The sequence below is a fragment of the Lactuca virosa genome, chromosome 2, assembly GCF_052849685.1.
Source record: "Lactuca virosa cultivar CGN04683 chromosome 2, Lactuca_virosa_CGN04683_v6, whole genome shotgun sequence".
NCBI lineage: Eukaryota > Viridiplantae > Streptophyta > Magnoliopsida > Asterales > Asteraceae > Lactuca > Lactuca virosa.
The window spans coordinates 161628371-161647732 of NC_136427.1; the positions used below are offsets into that span (position 1 = coordinate 161628371).

Here is a 19362-nt window from a genome sequence, read left to right on the forward strand (position 1 = left end):
ACAACATTTAGATGCTTTCTTTATATCCACAAGTGGATCTCAAGCTTTAAAAATATTGTTAGGATAACATGGATTAAGAAAACCCCCAGACTAATCTATATAGATATCTTCTAGTAGATGTCTATTAAGAAAATCGGTCTTTCTTGAAGTATGTTTGCTATATTTCATATTTTGAATATAAATTTATAGTAAACAATATCCTTATTGATCTAATCATAGTTACTTGTGAAAAAAGTTTGATTATAGTCAATGTCATGAGTATGATAAGGACCATACTCAATGACATGAGTATGAGAAAATCCTTTATAACAAGTCTTGCTTTAAATGTGTATAGTTATCCGTAATGTATTCTTTCTAAAAGAATTACTTACTCCTTCTAGCCTTGTTATAGAGAGAAAGTTCAATCAAGACCACACTTGATTATCATACATGGATTACATCTCATGTTCATGACTCTAAGTCATTAATCAGATACGAGATCTGGCATAGCATCTTGGTATTTGATGGATTTGCTAGAAACCATCAATAAAAGCTCATCAACGAGAGATTCCACATTTCTCAAGTCATAGATGATTTCTACCACTAATGCAAACAATTTGTATTTGTGAATAGCTATTTTTCAAGTTTAACAATCCTTATTAAATCTAGTGCCAATTGTAACTACATCAAGTTTTGGTTCTTGAGCTGCTTCAAGTTCCATGTACCTCCTACTTGCTTTGTCATTAGAAGCTTGCTTTTTGCTAACTCAACTATCAGAGGAATAAGAAAACTTATTCTTAGTGGGTTTGCTTGCAATAATCTAAGCCACATTTAGATTATTATATACAAATATGTATTTAGTAGATTTTGGGTTTAAAAGCTTTAGTCCGACATATGCTTTAAATCCATAAAATATTTAAGTAAGATAGGGATGGAGCCTTTCCATACAAAATCTTATGAAGAAAATGTTATATCTACTAGTTAGTTGGTATTTGTACTCAAGGTACTATTGATAATATTATATGTGTTATCCCAAGGAAATAAAAGAAGGACATTTCTATTGATTGGAAAGTAAATCATACCAAGTAAGATTTAATTCATCATTTATTATCAGTAAAAGTCATATATAGTTCTTACCGGTTTGTATTTCAACTTTATATTTGAAAACTTAAACAAAGGTTTTACAATTATGTTTTAACAAGTAAAATATTATTTATAACTAATATAGTTGTAAATAAAGTTGAATTTGTATCTTATGATAAATATTAGACATTCATTAGAAAGAAAGTCATGCACCATAATGTTAGTTCCTTAATAATTATTTTCTCTACTACTTAGTGAAAATATCATTAGGAATATTTTATATATAAATAATATTTACATATGTCAAATAAACTACATTATTTTCCTTCAAGGATCTATTTCTTGAAATTGGAATATGTGAATGTCATTTATATAATAAAGATAACAATGTCAAAGATAAGTTTGATTTAAAACAAGTTTAAGTCAAAATATTTTGCATATAGAACTTGTTATTTATAAAACATTGATATTTACTTTATAATTCTTATTAAGAGATCTAGTCTCATAAATATAATTTTAATCATTTCTAAATATGAAGGTGGTCGTTATGAAAAACGATTTAAGTAAACAGTCAATCATTCATAAGTTAAACAAAAACATATATTTAGGCAAGCTAAATTAAAACATACATTGTTCCAAAACAAACATTGTTTTATATTACAAGTACATTATGTTCCTAGCATAATTAATAAACTAAACTCCGAGAGTGTAGTTCCAACTTGATTGTGCTCAGCTGGTTACTTTTCTGCAAATATCTGCAAGCCATTCACAAATATTAGATTAACATTTAATTACCAAGTACCAAAGTTATTAGTTGGTGCAAGAAAAACTACAACAACATTGGGTTCGGTGAATAAGTGGGTGGTGTAGTTTTACTTTTTTAGCCTTTGATCTAATTCGCATAAACCCATGAATTCAAAAAACAAACACCAAAACCAAAAACACCAAGTAGGGAAAAAAAGGTAAATATATTTTAAAAACAAGTTAACAAACATCTTAGAAGTGAAAAGCAAACAAGAGCACAAACAACACGCAACTTCGAACATCCATTTGAAATTTGGAATTCCGAAAGGTCCTTTCAATCAAATGACTAGCAAAAGCCAAACGAAAGGGGCAAAATTGTTGGGTTTAATCATAAAGTAACACAAATGTGCAGGAAAGTATCTTATTAAGTTCTTAAATCCTAATGCTAACAGACACAATTACAGAGCGTGTTTTAATACATAGTTATTGAGTTTCTACTTTCTCCTCTTTGACTATTTATGGGAGCAGAGTAACAGAAACAAATCACAAAATTACATAGAGACATACAACAACTCAACGAATGTTACCTGAAATTGACGAATACTTCACAGTGCCTTCACTCCTTGCATTCACTCGTCTTCCTTCGTTTTTGGATGGGTTTGATAGGGTTTTGTGCGGCCGAATGTGATGGAATAATCGTTCCATCCATCTATACCCATGGTATTGACAATTTTGGAACATATCTTGTTGATCTCAAATCCCATCCAAATATACATGTGTTTTTCCTTATTTGATTTTAATTGTAGATTTAATTTGTTTTTACTCTTTATTTTATGTATTATCTTTGTGTATTTTTATTTAATCACCTTATTATTTTGTTTTCATTTTTAAGAGTAAATTACATGAATAGTTCAAATACTTTGTGTTAATATACACGTTTAGTTTCTAACATTTTAATTCTAACTTGGAGTGTTTTTATTGCTCGTTTTTATTGCAATCTCGATCCCTACCATATATAAAATAACTATGTTGTCCTTTACTATTTTTTGATTATTTATTATTTATATATTGTTACGCGTCTAGTTTCTAACATTTTTACGCTTTTAGTTTCTAACATTTTTATTGTAACTTGGAGTGTTTTTATTGTTAGTTTCTAACATTTTTACCCCAACCCTACCTTCACCCATACCCATACCTATCGTGGCATGCCCACCTACACCTACTCTCACACCCACCCACCCTAACCCTACCTTAACATAAGGTTTAAGTTTATACGCATAAATTACAAATACAAATAACAATGAAAATTGTCTCCTAACCTTTATAAATAAAATAATGTTCGAAAGTAATAACTACAAACAATAATAAGGTCCTTGCATACTCAAAACTGGCACCCATCTATTGGGGACTGGAATTCAGTCTCTAATATGCTTTTAGCAAAATAGTATTTGTGACTGATTCATTAGTCTCTAATATATGGTATATATATGACTAAGTAACACATGTCTCAAAAACTAAAATTCAGTCCCTAATGATTTCTCTTCAAAGCCAAATGTGGTTAGTCTTTCCAAGACTGGATTTCAGTCTCTAATAAGTTTCCTTCCATATAGTATTTGTGACTGATTCATCAGTCTCTGATATATGGTATTTATGAAAAAATAATCAGTCTTAGATACGAAGATCTAGCCAGTTATAAGTGTTCATTCGAATGTCAAATAGTACAAACCTATTAGGAACTGAAATTCAGTCTTTAGAAACTTTCATGTTTGTAGTGCAAATAGGTGCAATTGTATTAATGACTAAACTTCAGTACCTAATAAGCTCCTTACACAGTCAAAACTAACACAAGTCTATCAATGACTGAAATTCAGTCCATCATCACTTGTCTCCAAAGTCAATGTTAGCGCTAAACTATTCAAGTCTAAATTTCAATCCTTAATATGTTTCCCACCAAACCTAAACCAGCGCAACCAAATTAGGTACTGAATTTTAGTCTTGAATAACTTTGGCCGGTCTCTAATGATTCACACATAAAAGCATTCCTAGATAGTATCTAACACTAATTCATCAGTCCTAGATACATTGTATCCAAGACTGATTAATCACTCTTTTATATTTTAGTCACAAAACCCCATTTTTCTTGTAATGTCGTGTGGTATTTTGTGATTGTATGTTATGTGGTTTTTGGGGAACTCACTAAGCTTTGTGCTTACGGTTTTCATTTTTATGTTTCAGGTACTTCTGTTTTCAAAGGGAAGAGCTCGGGATGATTGCAGAACACACATCACATGTTTCCATATTTTGTGATTTACTCTGATATTGATAATGTATCGATACATTTTGATAACATTGGTTTTATGACAATGATATGGTTTGATGTTTTATTAATCTGAAAACGAAAAATTTTATGGACTTATTTTTGGGACGTTACATTACTGATGGTAGATTGAGGGGATGGTAAATCAAGGGAAAATCTTCTTTTTCTTTGAAGATGACGAAATTACCACTGCTTTGTTTTGTGTAATATGCAAGTGACAAACTTAATAGAAGGGTACAAAGGTCAACCACACAATCAGTTCAGGTCTAATTTTTTTAAGCATAAGTGTAAATAGTAAGTAGAATGCAATAATAAACAAATAAATGAAAGTACGTTGCTATTTCTTGCATCTCAAATGCTCAAAGTTAACATTGGTGTTGAATGACCACTTATTATATGTTCATGAAGTTGAATAGTTTGAATAATGTTTTTTTTGAAAGTTGGATGGTTTCAGGAATATGGAGAACAGATTAGAAAAGAAGTGAAATTTTCATTAATTGCAATTTTCCGAAAGTTTAACTTAAAAATTTTATACTTCAAATAATCGTTGTATATAAATATTAATATAATTACTTGATGAACAGTAATTAAAGGGTTTAAAATGTTGTAATATCGTTACAGGTAACTGAGTTTTACATTCCTCTTATCTTTTAAAATCCTACGCCAAAAATAAATGGATATGAATTGGATTCAAATCAAGATGTAGTTTACAAGCTTTCTTCAACTTACAAGTGTTGAATGAAGTGGATATGAAAATCTTTTGCAAGTAGTTATATATTGGGAATCTCTCTCTCTGTGTGTGTGTGTGTATATATATATATATATATATATATATATATATATATATATATATATATATATATATATATATAGAGAGAGAGAGAGAGAGAGAGAGAAGAGGGTTCAATTGAGAAAAAAGGTTGAGAATGAGGGAATCATTCTCAGCCAATCATTTAATCTAAGCATAAAAAGACACGGTGGCAAACTTGTAAATATGATAATAACCTTCAATCTCAAACACGTAACTGTCGAAAATTAGATAACAGTTCAAACTCATTCCTAATCGCTCGTTCATCATCCAAATTTCTTCTCCAACCTTCAACTATCATCCAGATTTCTTCAATTAAACCATCATCAACGTCATCCAGTGTTAATCAATCATCAATCTTCGTCAATAACACGTTTATCAACACCATTCAACAGTTGACAACAAAAATTAATTTTTGGTTGTTTTAATCCAACCTTCAATTCTGCTTAAATACGATCAGATCTTCAACATCTACGATTAATTATACTCTCAACGTCATTAGATCAACATCATCGATAATCAACAAAAAATCCACTTCATATCATTCATTCAACATCGATCATCAAAAAAAAAACTTCAAAATTAAGGTTAGAAAAAGATCAAATCGTTTTTTTTTTGAAAAATTTCATATAATCTCTATCAATCTACTATTTTGTAAGATTTAAATAGTCAAAGTATCATGTTTTTAACATTTTAAAAAAAGTTAACTTGTATGCACTCCAACTGTTTGATGAAATGCATAAACTAAATTACCATGTTATATTCACATATGAATATGTTTTCTCACCTGAATCAGTATATGATTATTAAAACACAAAACAAATATGCAAGTCTGTATGTTATTCATATGTGAATAACATATAAAAATTATATATATTTGTGAAAACACCTTGTAATATTCATATGTGAATATACTGTGTAATATTCATAAGTGAATATATCATCTAATATTCACAAGTGAATATACTATGTAATATGCACATGCGATATACCATGTAATACTATGTAATATTTACATATGAAAATATCATATAATATTCATAAGTGAATATACCATCTAATATTCACAAGTGAATATATTATATAATATTCACAAGTGAATACATCGTCTAATATTTAAATATGAATATACTATATTTATTATATGCTATATTCATATATGAATGATACTTAAATTGTAAAAAAAAAAATTAATCATACTTTTTATTCATAAGTGAATAACGAATGTACTATAGTAAAACCTGATGCATTTTTATTCACTTATTAATAACGATAGCTGAAAATATAAAAAAAATAAAATTTTATTTTATCTTAAAACTATATCAATATGGATGTCTATTTATTTGTAGAGAATAAAAAATCATGAATTTTGGTATATTTAAAATCATTTTTCGATAAACATAGCTTCTTAAAAATTAAAAAAACGAAAAAACTATTTTTTTTGCATATATTAAGGTAATGATTAACATAGTTTAAGGAAACATGTTTTGTTGGAAAACACATGTCTATTCCCTTCTCATTTTCGCTGGTACGACGGAGGCTTTTGCGGCAAAAATAAATGAGTGGCTGAATTGAACTTACCTCTCTCTCTCTCTCGAACATGCCATAATGGGCCCCGCCCTGGGTATATTTCAACCCAGCATACCATAGTGGGCCCCTCTCTGGGGTATATTTCAACTCGATCATACAAAAAAGTAGACATCACATAACAACTAGCATTCTATATAACCGAATAATGGGTCGACATTGGTGCATTCGACCCATAGATACAGTGAGAAAACTCACCTCAAAGACAAATGAGAAAGCGGAAATAGCACACCCAGTCACCTTTACAAATATAGTGACCAAAACTCAGAGAATAGATCAAAATACCCAAAGTACCCCTAGGTCTTGGTCAAAAATGAATGATTAACTTTTTTATTTTTTCAATTTAACTTACCTCTCTCTCTGTATGAGTGTATATATATATATATATATATATATATATATATATATATATATATATATATATATATATATATATATATATATATATATATATATATATTATCCGACCTCTAGATCTCTAGATCTTCCAAATCAGTTACTAACCAAAATCATGTAAAAAAAACATTAGCCCCGGTGCTTCGCACTGATATATATATATATATATATATATATATATATATATATATATATATATATATATATATATATATATATATATATATATATATATATATATATATATATATATATATTATCCGACCTCTAAATCTTCCAAATTAGTTACTAACCAAAACTATGTAGAAAAAAAACATCATCCCCGATTGTTCGCACCGATATGTTTACTAGTTAAAATTATTTCACAATTGCAACTAAATGTCACATTTTGTATATAGCTAATTGCTAATAACACACAAAAATGTATTTTATAAAAATACTAAAACCGTTACTAAATATTTGTCCCTAAATTCGAAGACCTCTTGAAATCAGAAGTTCCGTGCGAACACACCACTAACAAACCGGCAAGGCCACCAATATACATGATGCATTTTTGTTGTTGAGAAAGTAGATTTTTGTGTGTTTTAGTTGCAGGTGTGGCAATGTATATATATATTTTTTAAATTAATTAGAAATATATAAAAAAAAGTAGAAAGGATAGAAAAGTCATTTAACCATATAAAAAGAAATTAAAAGTGAGAAAATTCATTTTAAAGAACCCAAACAAAAAAAAGTCCAAATTTAAAGACTATATGGCAGAAAAAAAGTTGAATTAGGCATGAAATTATTAAAAATACGTGTTGTAAGAATAATAATAACAAAAATACTTAAAATATGGCACCTGAAGCTTGCAACATGCAATAAAGATTTAAAATAACAACTAAACGTTTCTTCGAAAAAAGATCAATCATACATATATCTTAATTCAAAAAAGTAAATAAAAATATAAAAGTTATAATATTTGCCTTCAATTAAATTAGAAACGGTATAAATTATAGCGAATCAAATACAGTTGCCATACTTTTGCTCTCGTAATAGAACCTAAACTTCAAGGGGCTTCACCATCATCAATCATCACTTACACTGGAAAGATGGGGTTGCTCTCGAACAGGTAAATGGTTTTTTCGATAACTTTCAGTTTTTGCTTCACATGATTATTTGTGTGAATTACTTGTTGAAGAAACTTGATTTTCGCAATGCAGATTGGATAAAAAGAATCTGAAGCCAGGAGATCATATATATTCATGGCGTCATGCATATATTTATGCGCATCACGGTTTTACTCTCTTTTTTACTGCTTGTTTTTCTTTCTTCATCAGTCTCTCTTTTAAAATCGTGTTTATTAGATAGACACCAGACTTGATATGCGTATTTTCGTCTAGTTACAAACCCTACTTTCCAATAGCTTTTTCTTCCTTCCGTATTTGATTCTGTTTTACACATACATGTTTTGTTTATGTGATGTTGATTTGATTATTTACATGGTTTAACGAATCGTATTTTTTTACAGGTGTCTATCTGGGCGATGACAAAGTCGTTCATTTCACGAGGCTAGGTCAAGAAGTAGGAACAGGTACAGGTCTTGATGTCCTCATTATTAGTTCAATGCCACCACCACGTCTAGTCACATGTCCCACCTGTAATCATACCGATATTAGCAATGGAATTATCACCTCTTGTCTGAACTGCTTCCTCAATGGTGGACTCCTCTACCGTTTTGAATACTCAGTCAACCCTGTCGTGTTTCTTGCAAATCCTCGTGGTGGCACCTGCACTCTCGCCGCCTCAGACCCACCGGAAACTGTCATCCACCGAGCAAATTACCTTGTTAAGAATGGGTTTGGTTGCTATAATATTTTAAAGAACAATTGTATACACTTTGCGATATACTGCAAAACGGGGCGTCTTGTTTCCGACAAAAAGACTATGAGTCCAAGTAGACTGATGGCTTCGATCATTGGCCAACCACTGGAGGCTGTCTTTTCTTCAAGTCTTGAGCTTATGAAGGCATCGGGTGTGGCTCCATATTGTGTTAATCGATATGTTGCTGATATTGGTAAGAAGAGCGATGTCATTAGCTAGTATTGGTGGTGGTTCTTTTGTTGTGTCTTGTTTTTCCTGTTTTCATAAAGACCTGCTCCATGCTAAATATAGTTAGCATAATGAATAAAAGCAATTGCTTGATGTGATTCGTATACAAAACAAATGTAAAAAGAGATTTTATTGAGAAATTTATAGTTTGAATTTGAGTTTGTATACAAATGAGGTAATACGTAACCAATGAAGTCGGACTTGATAAAGACTTCACTTGGATTTCTACAATTTGTTAGTTCTACTAGCTCCTAGATTCTTGACCGATAGAGTTATACATAGCAAATCGTATTGACTTTCACTACAAGAAATATTAGCAATAACGGCGATGTTGTTAGCGGCGACAAACACTATTAGCGAGAACACCAAAGATACCAGTAATTATTGGGCTGAAATCTCTTATGCAACATTTGATACCGATCGGAGTTAGAGGGTTTTTGACCAAAGATACTTATACATCAATTGTAGACCTTTGTATGTTTTTCAAACAACTTTGGTCGAGAGCACTAACATTGGAGGATATGAGGAAAGCAAAAGAAGACATTAATATTAAAATCTTGTGCAAGTTAGAACTCATTTACCCTCCAACGTTTTTTTTTTTTTTTTTTTTTTTTTTGACATTATTGTTCATTTAGTTTTGCATCTAACTGATGAAGCGTTTGCTGGAAGCCCGATATGTATGATATAAATGTATCTGTTAGAAAGGTACATGAAAAAACTAAATACTATGTCAAAAATAAGACAGGTTGGAAGGTTCTATAGATGAAGGTTATATTAATGCAAAAGCTTTATCAATTTGTTTGATCGTACCTTCAAGATGTGCAAACTCAATTCAATCGTCCTGAAATAAAGGCGGATGTCGTCGTTGAAAAAACAAAGTTTTGGGTGTTTGATTTACAGTGTTGACCAACCAATGCATCACAAATCAGACATCTTGATCTAAGGGAAAAACGTAATATAAATAGTTTGTACTTAATAGTTGTAAATATGTCAGATATTATATCAAGTAATGTTAGAAATTTGGGTTTAATGACACTTGGAAATCTGAGAATCGTGATTATCACTTTCAAATCGAAGTATTTGGGTGATACTCCTTAATCATCAATTGGATAAAACACAGAGAAAATCAGAGAAGAAGAAAGAGAATGAGAGGGTATGTTTTTCGTAAGTACCAGATTATGACCAAAAAACTGGTTTTTGATCTATGCCTAAAAACTGTCACAAGACAGTTTCAAAATGTCACAAACCACCAAGACTGTTAAATCTATTTTTGATCCAGCTCGACTCCCAGCCAGGGGCTCTGCCCTTTGGACCCCGCCAGGGGCTGCCGCCCCTTGGACCCCGCTCCCTGGGGCGCTGCCCCCAGACCCCTGTTCGTTCAGGGGCTTCTCCCTTAAATAACAGTGTACTTTGAATCTTGAATAAACTTAAACAAATGTGCACTCCGCACCTCCTTGTTTAATATTCATCAAAATTGATTTTAATAATTGGGGTTTAATCTCTTTTGGTCATAAGGTAAGAGCCTAACAACGGAGTACTCCGATGTAATTTTGTGATAAATATTGGTTTTTGTTCGACTTAAGAATTATGATTCGTTAATTAGATGGGGTTTTATAAGATTAACACATGAATTTTTAAATTTAAACTTTTGTGGTTCAAATAATATTGAATTTATTAGTTTCATATTAAATTGCATTTGTTTTCTTTTTTCTTTTTTCATTTCATGTGAATTAGTTCTTTATGATCTCAAACTATCAGTTTTACTTTGATTTGTAATGTGATTTTAAGGAATTTGAGAATTAGTCGAATTTGGTTACTTTATGTTGCTCTGTCATATTTTGTTCTTAAGTTTTGAAGGTTGAAATCCTATTTGCAATGACTAATTTCATATTTTTACAATAAATCTATATTAACAATACATGTTAATGGCGTTAAGAGACCCTGATAGGAGACAAAACTTTAATGAAATTGTTGAAAACAACAAATTACCATATTACCCTCTATCGTTCTATCTCTCACCCTTATTATAAATATTGTTATATTGCCATTTTTACCCTCTTTTGTTCTATATTTTATCCTGTCCCTATAATATGTAATACAATGGTTTGTCTACTTTCTTACCTTTAAAGGCTCATTTAGTAACAGGGTGCATAAGATGAAAACCGGTTATCTTCAGGTTTGAGGGTCAAAAATCAAGGTGATGGACACACTTTGTAACGCCTACAGATTCGGGCTAGTCAATTTAGAGACGATAAACGTCAAAAATGACTTTTTGATAGAGGATTATTTAGAATAGACAAAATTACAAAAATGGTCCCTTTGGTTTGCCAAAAGTCACAAAGTCAGTCCCTGCTAATTTTTTTTATGCAAATGGTCCTTGTGGTTTGCAAAAGTTGCAAAGTTGGCCATTTTTACTAACACCATTAGTAAAACGCCGTTAGAGACTGAATCTGTGAGGGTATTTTCGTCTTTTCAAGTATAAAGAGATTGAATTCGTGAGATTTGATAAACTAGAGGGACCATTTTTGAAATTTCTTTGAAAAAGACAATTAAATTGCTAGGGGGAGGAATCAAACTCATGACCTCCACCCTTCTATTTTGCCCAACAACTTAACCACTTGATCTAAAGGCTCATTTGGTTTTTACTTTCTAAAACCCATTTATATAATAATAAATCGATAAAACATAAACAATAAATAAATTAAAAAAAAAACGTTTTTTAGATAATTTTTTTAATAAAACAAAATGTATTTTAGCGTATTATAAAAAAATACGTTTAGAAAATTATTTATTTTTATGTATTTATTTTACATAAAATGTTTTTTCTAATAAAACATAAACAATAAATAAATTACAAAAAACATTTTTTTACATAATTTTTTTTAAATAAAATAAAACGTGTTTTCCGTGTTATAAAAAAAATAAGTAAATTACAAAAAACGTTTTAAATAAAACAAAACGTATATTTTTTTTTCTAAAACTCATATATACAATAATAAAATCGATAAAACATAAACAATAAATAAAACATATTTTTATGTATTTATTTTCCGTAAAATATGTTGTTTTATGTATTTCTAAAAATCGTTTTTCGGTTATATGTATTTAAAAACACTTATAAAACCTATTCGGTTATGTCTTATTTCTTATTTAAAATACGTATTTCAACTTAACCGCTAGTTCCAAATCGTATGGTTAAAATGACGATTAAAAGAAATAAAAGATATATTTTTTTTAAAATAACAATAATTAACACTACTTGTGACATAAAAAAATATTAATTGTTTAAATACATATAACAAAAAAACCAATTCGGCTGATTTTGCCTTTCATTACAACGTAATAACATTTTATACGAAGACGTATTTTTTAAAGACATAAAAAAAACATTTTATGTAAAATAAATACATAAAAATAAATACTTTTTCTAAATGTATTTATTTATAATACGCTAAAATACATTTTGTTTTATTAAAAAAAATTATGTAAAAAAATGTTATTTAATTTATTTAATGTGTATGTTTTATCGATTTATTATTTTATAAACGAGTTTTAGAAGGTAAAAACCAAGTGAGTCTTTAGATCAAGTGGTTAAGTCACTGGACAAAATAGAAGGGTGGAGGTCACGATCCCTCCCCCTAGCAATTTAATTGTCTTTTTAAAAGAAATTTCAAAAATGGTCCCTGTGGTTTATCAAATGTCACGAATTTAGTCCCTTTATACCTAAAAAGACGAAAATATCCTTACAGATTCAGTCCCTAACGGCGTTTTACTAACGGTGTTAGTAAAAAGGGCCAACTTTGCAAGTTTTGCAAACTACAAGGACCATTTGCATAAAAAAAATTAGTAGGGACTGACTTTGTGACTTTTGGCAAACCACAGAGACCATTTTTGCACACACGCACCTAAAAATCAATTCGTCTGCTCCGGCGAGACGAAGGCGTCATTGTAACCCAGATCGGCAAAGACGAAGTCGTTGGAGCCGGAGTCGCCAAATCGTTGTCGTACACCATCACTGTTTGTCACCACCATCCTTCGCCGCCAAGAAACCTTAACTCTCGGAAATGAAAACCCTAGCGCCGTATGATGCCAAATCGAGTTACTCCGGCGAAGTCGGTACCAAATAATTCTAGGGTTCCAGCGTTCGACTAGTTACGTCAACGTGTTCGTTGAGTTACAACGTTGTCGTCGTTCAGATCTACGTTGTCGGACACCTAAATAAATCTTCGTTTTCAGCCAGATCTTACAATTCCATCGACGGCCTGGTGGTTATTATCGGAGCAAGGGTTTCAGAGCCTAGACCCAGATCTTTCGAGGTCTATTTATCTCCGTCAAGGAGGGTTCCGGTGAGGAAGCCAGATCAGATCTTTGGCCAAATCATGACAACATTCTAGTGATGAGGCGACGTTCCAAGATGAAGGGTAGCGGTCAGATATTTCTTCCATGCGAGGTTTTTTTTGGGGGATAAAGAACATATAAGAGAGAGCGAGAGAGAGAGAGAGAGAGAGAGAGAGGTATTTTATTATTATTAATAATAATTATTGTAATAAAAGAAAAATAAAAAATAAAATAATAAGGACAAATCCGTCATTATAAAAAAGTTTAAAACACTTTGGAACAAACTTGCAACAAATAAAAACTATTGTACCACTGGCGCGAGTCCAAACCTTTTTGGACCAAACTTGCGAGTTTTGACATAACACAAGGACCATTCTTGCAATTTTGTCTAAATATTATTGCGACCCTTGTTGACTTTGGAGACGCAAATGTAATTAAGATGTAAGGATAAATTATTTTTCCTAACATGTGTAATCGTTTATCATTACTATTGCTTACATACACTTGACAAATAAAGAAATTAAGACGTCACCGAAAAATGATCTATACTAACATGTTGTTTCTTTTATTATTATTATTGATCACTTTTAATGACATGTTTTAATATTATATCGTGAATACTATGAACGTTTACTCACTCACAAAAATTTAACGGTGAGCAAAAAATACATATAGTGATGTGTTTTTTTTCATACAGAGTGATAAATGTTTGCTTACAGTGACCGTTTATAAATATTATCGCGGCAATTGTTGACTTTTTGGAGACAAAAATATAATTAAGCTGTAAGGATAAGTTATCTTTCCTAACATGTTTAATCGTTTATCATTACTATTTTTACATATACCGACATGTTTAAGCCATCAAAATATGTTTTTTTATTACGACGTGAGGCTTATCCTCGCGGTGTGGTAAGATAATTTTGTCCCGATTTTTTTGGCACGTTTTAAAAATCATGACGTGAGGCTTATTCTCATGATGTGGACTATAAAACACCGGGGGGGGGGGACCTGTTTAACTTAGCTGACTTCAACTTTTGACTATCACTTTTAAACACTCGCACGAACGGACGAAAGAAGCAGCCCCACACCTCAATTTTGTGCCGTATTTCTTCAATTTTTTCTTGATTTCGTGTTTAATCCCCTATTTCGGTAAGAACTCCTTCCTTTAATTGTGTTCATTTCTTCTTATTTTAAGCATTTAGAGTTAGGGTTTGTGTTGAAGCCTAAATGTCGAAATTAGTTCAATCTTATGTGATTTAGTTGATGCATGTTACTTGAAAGTACTTAGAATCAAGTCTTAAACAAACCCCAAACATGGATTTGAGTTCTATTGGCCATGAAAATGAACGACAGTAGTATACGTTTCTAACCGACTTCATGACGTGGTCTTCGTGACCACGTCGTGAAAACTGGGCACTCGGTTTTCTGTTTTCTGATTTTTGCTTAACTGTTTGGTGGTTGTGTTGGTTTTTCTTACTATTACTCTTTCAGGTATCATGAGACCGAGGCGTGCAATTCCGGAAGAACAAGAACACATTGGTGTTCCTAGTATACATCCACTATACCAATTCTCACAAAATATTTCACAATCCATGCTAAACAACTATTCAAATAAACTTGGATGGTTATATAATCGCGAGTTCGCATTAGCTCCCGTTATCGATTGCTCTTGGCTGAGTGGGGTTGGCATGGTGGTGGATTTGGAACGGTATCAGACAAAGCTATTTATAGGAGACGGTTTTACTTTCCAATGCAACGGGTGGCATAATTTATTTTCTATTCAAGAACCGGTTTACCGAGTTGTCCGTTGAGTTTTTTTTGCCACAGTCAGTTTTGAAGAACGGACAACTGGCCCGAATTTCAACCGGGCCCTTGCGTTTAGATTGGGAGGTGTTTATCGTGAATGTAGCTTGCGGGAGTTTGCTTGGCGGATGGGGTTATACACGGAAGCGGAAACACAATCGCCTCATTTTATCTTATTTTTGCAAGGTTGTGTTCGGGACTTCACCACGGGATTGCTTGACGTACAATTTTGGAGAACTATTTCCAACCACGAGTATAGTTCGCGTGATGCTAGCAAAGGATATATTCGGTCACCTATCTATCGGTTTTTACATCGCTTGATCACCTTCACCATTAATCACAAACATCATGGTGACAAGGTGCCTTCCCAAAATTTATTCTATCTTTGGAGCATCATCACGCCAAGAGTTTTTTGTGATCTTCCATACATGCTTGCGAGATTTTTAGGGACGAAGGCTGTAAATTCTTGGTCTGGTAGTCCTATTATTGGTCGACATTTGATCACTCGACTAGCTCGCTCATATGGGATTTTGATTCCTAACTTTATTCGGAATGTGACACGTTTTAAGGACTCGGATTTGACGACTCAATTTTTTAGTCTTATGAAAGTTGTGGTGAATACTGGCAGGGGATATGTAATACACCCAGAAGATGATGAACACCAAATTGGTCAATAAGGGGGGCAACCGAAGCAAAGAGGTGTTGGATTTAATGTCTAAGCCCATAACTATAATTGGTATGTACTTGACCCGAGAGTAGCATGGTCCATTTGGGTTGCATGGCACCGAAACAATTTGTAAGGATGGACTTTTGAGAAGAGAATATTTATGATTTATTAATATATTATAAGTTCTAATATATTAATATGAAATCATATTATTTAATTAGTATTGATCAAGAATTAGTTTCGAATTAATTTTGTGATCAAAAGAGACTAATTAAATAAATGGGGATTGATTGTGTAAATCATTCATTCTTATATAGTGGGCTTATGATCCATAATCCTTTATGTTGGGCTAAACCCATGTGGTGACCCATGGATACTCCATGGAGTTTTTAACCCATGGAGCATGAGGGATATGAAAGGTCATTAGGGTTTACATGGTGTAACCCTAGTTTGTCACACTATATAAAGGACTCCATAGCTACCAAAATCAGACTTAAGTGAAAGCAAAGAGGGCTAGCCGATTTTGTGAGTGCAAGTATACTTCTCTCAAGTTCTTTCAATTGTTGGTGGTGTTGTGTGAAGCATTTGAGGCATCACACTTGGGGTGCTAGGCTCTTAAAGGCTTAAGGAATCAAGCTACAAGAAAAGGTATGCCATTCTACTAGTTTTTGTATTACATATACTTCATGGTATGCTAGTTAGGGTGAAACCTTGGAAAAATGAAAGTTTGCATGTATAATAGAGAAAACATAGATCCAAGGTTTCTAGGGTTGCATGCACAGCTTAGGAGTGTTAGAATGCTCAAAACCCATCAGTGATATCAGAGCCTAGGCCTATTTTCAATTATACTTGATGCTACTTGTGTTCAAAGCTTGAAAAAAATGTTTTTCTGCCTTCTGGACAGTGGACCCGCCGAGTCCACTGGCAGACTCGGCGAGTCACCCTTAAAAACCAACCAACTCGCCGAGTCAGTTCATGCACTCGACGAGTTGGCGCTACAGAATGCAATTTTTCGAGTTTTAAAGTTGGAATTGGACTAGAATCATTACCCTAAACAGTTTTTGATCAAATAAACCTGTTTTTGATGTGGTAATGATTGTGCCTATCCAATTTCAAAGATAATTGTCAAAGTTTCAAGTTTTATATTTGTTTATATGATTCTTGAAAATTGTTGATGTGAATTATCCATGCTTATGAGTTTTGCTTGATCATAGATATTATTTGACATTGCTTGTTAGTTTAATTATTGATCTAAATGCCTTTTAATGGACTCCATAACTTGTCCTCAAGTTATGGAATTTCAAAAGTCTTTTCCTTAAAAGTCATTAAAACTCATAAGTTATAGAAATGAAAGGTTTTGAATAGTTTCAAAACTTGCCCTCAAGTTTTGGAATTTGTAAAGTCACTTTAGAATACTTTAATTCCAAACCCTAGAATTTTAAAAGTTTAAAATTCAACCCTTATACTTTATAGTATTATAAGTTAATTATATATATATATATATATATATATATATATATATATATATATATATATATATATATATATATATGTATGTATGTATAAGATCAAGATCAAGTCAGTCTTACCGTTAGTAGGCCTCATTCACGAAGCCAGTCTATAAGGGGGGTATAAGGTTACTGCCTATAAAATGGCAGTTTAATGGGTGTTCACTCTCACCCACCGCTTCCTTGACTGGTGGATGGTCGTTAGCCGAAGGGGTAGGATAAAGACTATAATCCTTATTAAACGTATAATGATAATTATAAAGTAACTAAACCTTTTATAAATTCCCAATCTTAGTTACTTTAGGAAAATGTGAAATTGATGTTAATCCATGAAATTACACTTTGCACTTTACCAAGTCGTTAATGGAACGTGTGTGGTTAACCAACACATTAACTTGGACTAGTAAGGGTGGAAAAGGGTAACTTAATGTTTATCATAAGGTCAATGGAGCGTGTGTGGTTAACCGACACATTGATTAAGGTGATAATTGACATTAAGAGTACCAAGTACATTTGCATGGTTATTCACACCTTGTTTGTGATCCTCGGTATCCCAGTCACAAACCTAAAGGGCATAATCGAGATTTAAACATGCCATTGAATTGTTCAATGAATCTCAAAGGATCTACGAGTTTCAATCCAATTAAAACTTAATAACAATTTCGTTTTTCATGGTGGAAATTGGTAAATCGTCATTTACCTACCTTCAAATATTTTTCAAGTTGGATTACGACATCCCTCTTCCAATGTGTAACATATTGTGTTGGGTCCTAGCCTTAATATTTCATTTGGGTGTTTTATTAAGGACTTTTTTATCTAATCTAAACTTGTCTTTCTTTCTTTTCAGATGTCTTCCAACACTGCTTCGGGCTCAAACCCTACCGGCTCCTTCTCTCTCATAAACCTTTGTAGGAGAGTCATCTTTGATGGGACTAATTTCAATGATTGGATTAGGAACATCAGGACGGTCACTCTCTATGAGGACAAGGAATATCTCCTCGACAAGGAGCTTAAGGATATCGATGAGTCTGCTGCTACTCCTCAGGAGATTGCTGATTTCAGGGCACATGATAAAGATGCCACCAAGGTAGCTTGTATCATGCTTGCCACCATGTCTCCTGAACTCCGAAAGTCCTATGAGGACTTCTACCCTTTTGAGATGCACCAGGACCTGATGGAAATATACCATCAGAGTGCTCGTCAAGAGCGGTATGAAATCATCTGCTCCATGATTACAACAAAGATGAAGGATGGTGAACCCATCACGGGCCACTTGCAGAAAATGCAAAGGTTTTTGGACCGTCTGCTCAAATTGAATGTGAACTTTGATGAGGAGCTGGATATAGACATTATTCTACACTCTTTACCTCCATGTTATGATCAGTTCCGCATGACATATCATATGAACAAGGAGGAAGTCACTCTGAGCAAACTTCAGGGACTTTTGAGGACTGCTGAAAGTGATCTCAAAGGTAAATCTGTTGTAACCACTCCTACTGCTAATGCCCCTGTTCTGACAATTAGGCAAGGTAAGGGGAAGAAGAGGAAGGCTCCTTCCAAGAGCCGCAAGGGTAAGTCCCCTGATGGATCCTCTTCAAGCGGAACCAAAGGAGGTTCTGCTACTCCTTCGGCCATCCAAAAAGAAGCAGAGTGTTTCTATTGCCATGAAAAGAGACACTGGAAGCGAAGCTGCCTCAAGTACTTGCAGAATGTTAAGGATGGGAAGGTTAAACCCACCCATGCAGGTATTTATATTATTCTATCTAAAAACTCATCATATTCTAACTCTTAGGTTCTTGACACAGGTTGTGGAATTCACATTTTTTCTGATGTGCAGGGCCTAAAAATAAGTAAGGATATGGAGCACGGGAATATAAACTTGATCATGGGGAATAGGAAGGTTTCACCTGTCACCAAGATTGGAGTTTACTCTTTATTGCTTAGTAGTGGGTTAGAAATAGATTTAAATAATTGTTGCTACTCGTCTGAAATGGCGAGAAATGTTATTTATTTTCATGGTTTGTACAAACAAGGTTTCACA

The 19362-nt window shown here is 32.5% G+C and overlaps 1 protein-coding gene across 1 annotated transcript; it reads left to right on the forward strand.

Moving 5' to 3' along the window:
• The first annotated feature begins 7872 nt into the window (after positions 1-7872).
• LOC145159673 (protein LEAD-SENSITIVE 1-like) lies at positions 7873-9176 on the forward strand. Its single transcript, XM_079078697.1, has 3 exons — positions 7873-8025; positions 8117-8190; positions 8425-9176. Exons 1-3 carry the CDS (start codon positions 8006-8008, stop codon positions 8994-8996), a joined length of 666 nt encoding a protein of 221 aa, XP_078934823.1. The 5' UTR covers positions 7873-8005; the 3' UTR covers positions 8997-9176.
• Positions 9177-19362: the final 10186 nt, after the last annotated feature.

Bases quoted from the DNA above. Each gene is read 5' to 3' on its own strand.
- LOC145159673 (XM_079078697.1), top strand. From the start codon at position 8,006: ATGGGGTTGCTCTCGAACAG. The intron at 8,026-8,116 runs GTAAATGGTTTT...TTCGCAATGCAG, and splicing joins ATGGGGTTGCTCTCGAACAG to ATTGGATAAAAAGAATCTGA. The intron at 8,191-8,424 runs GTTTTACTCTCT...ATTTTTTTACAG, and splicing joins ATATATTTATGCGCATCACG to GTGTCTATCTGGGCGATGAC.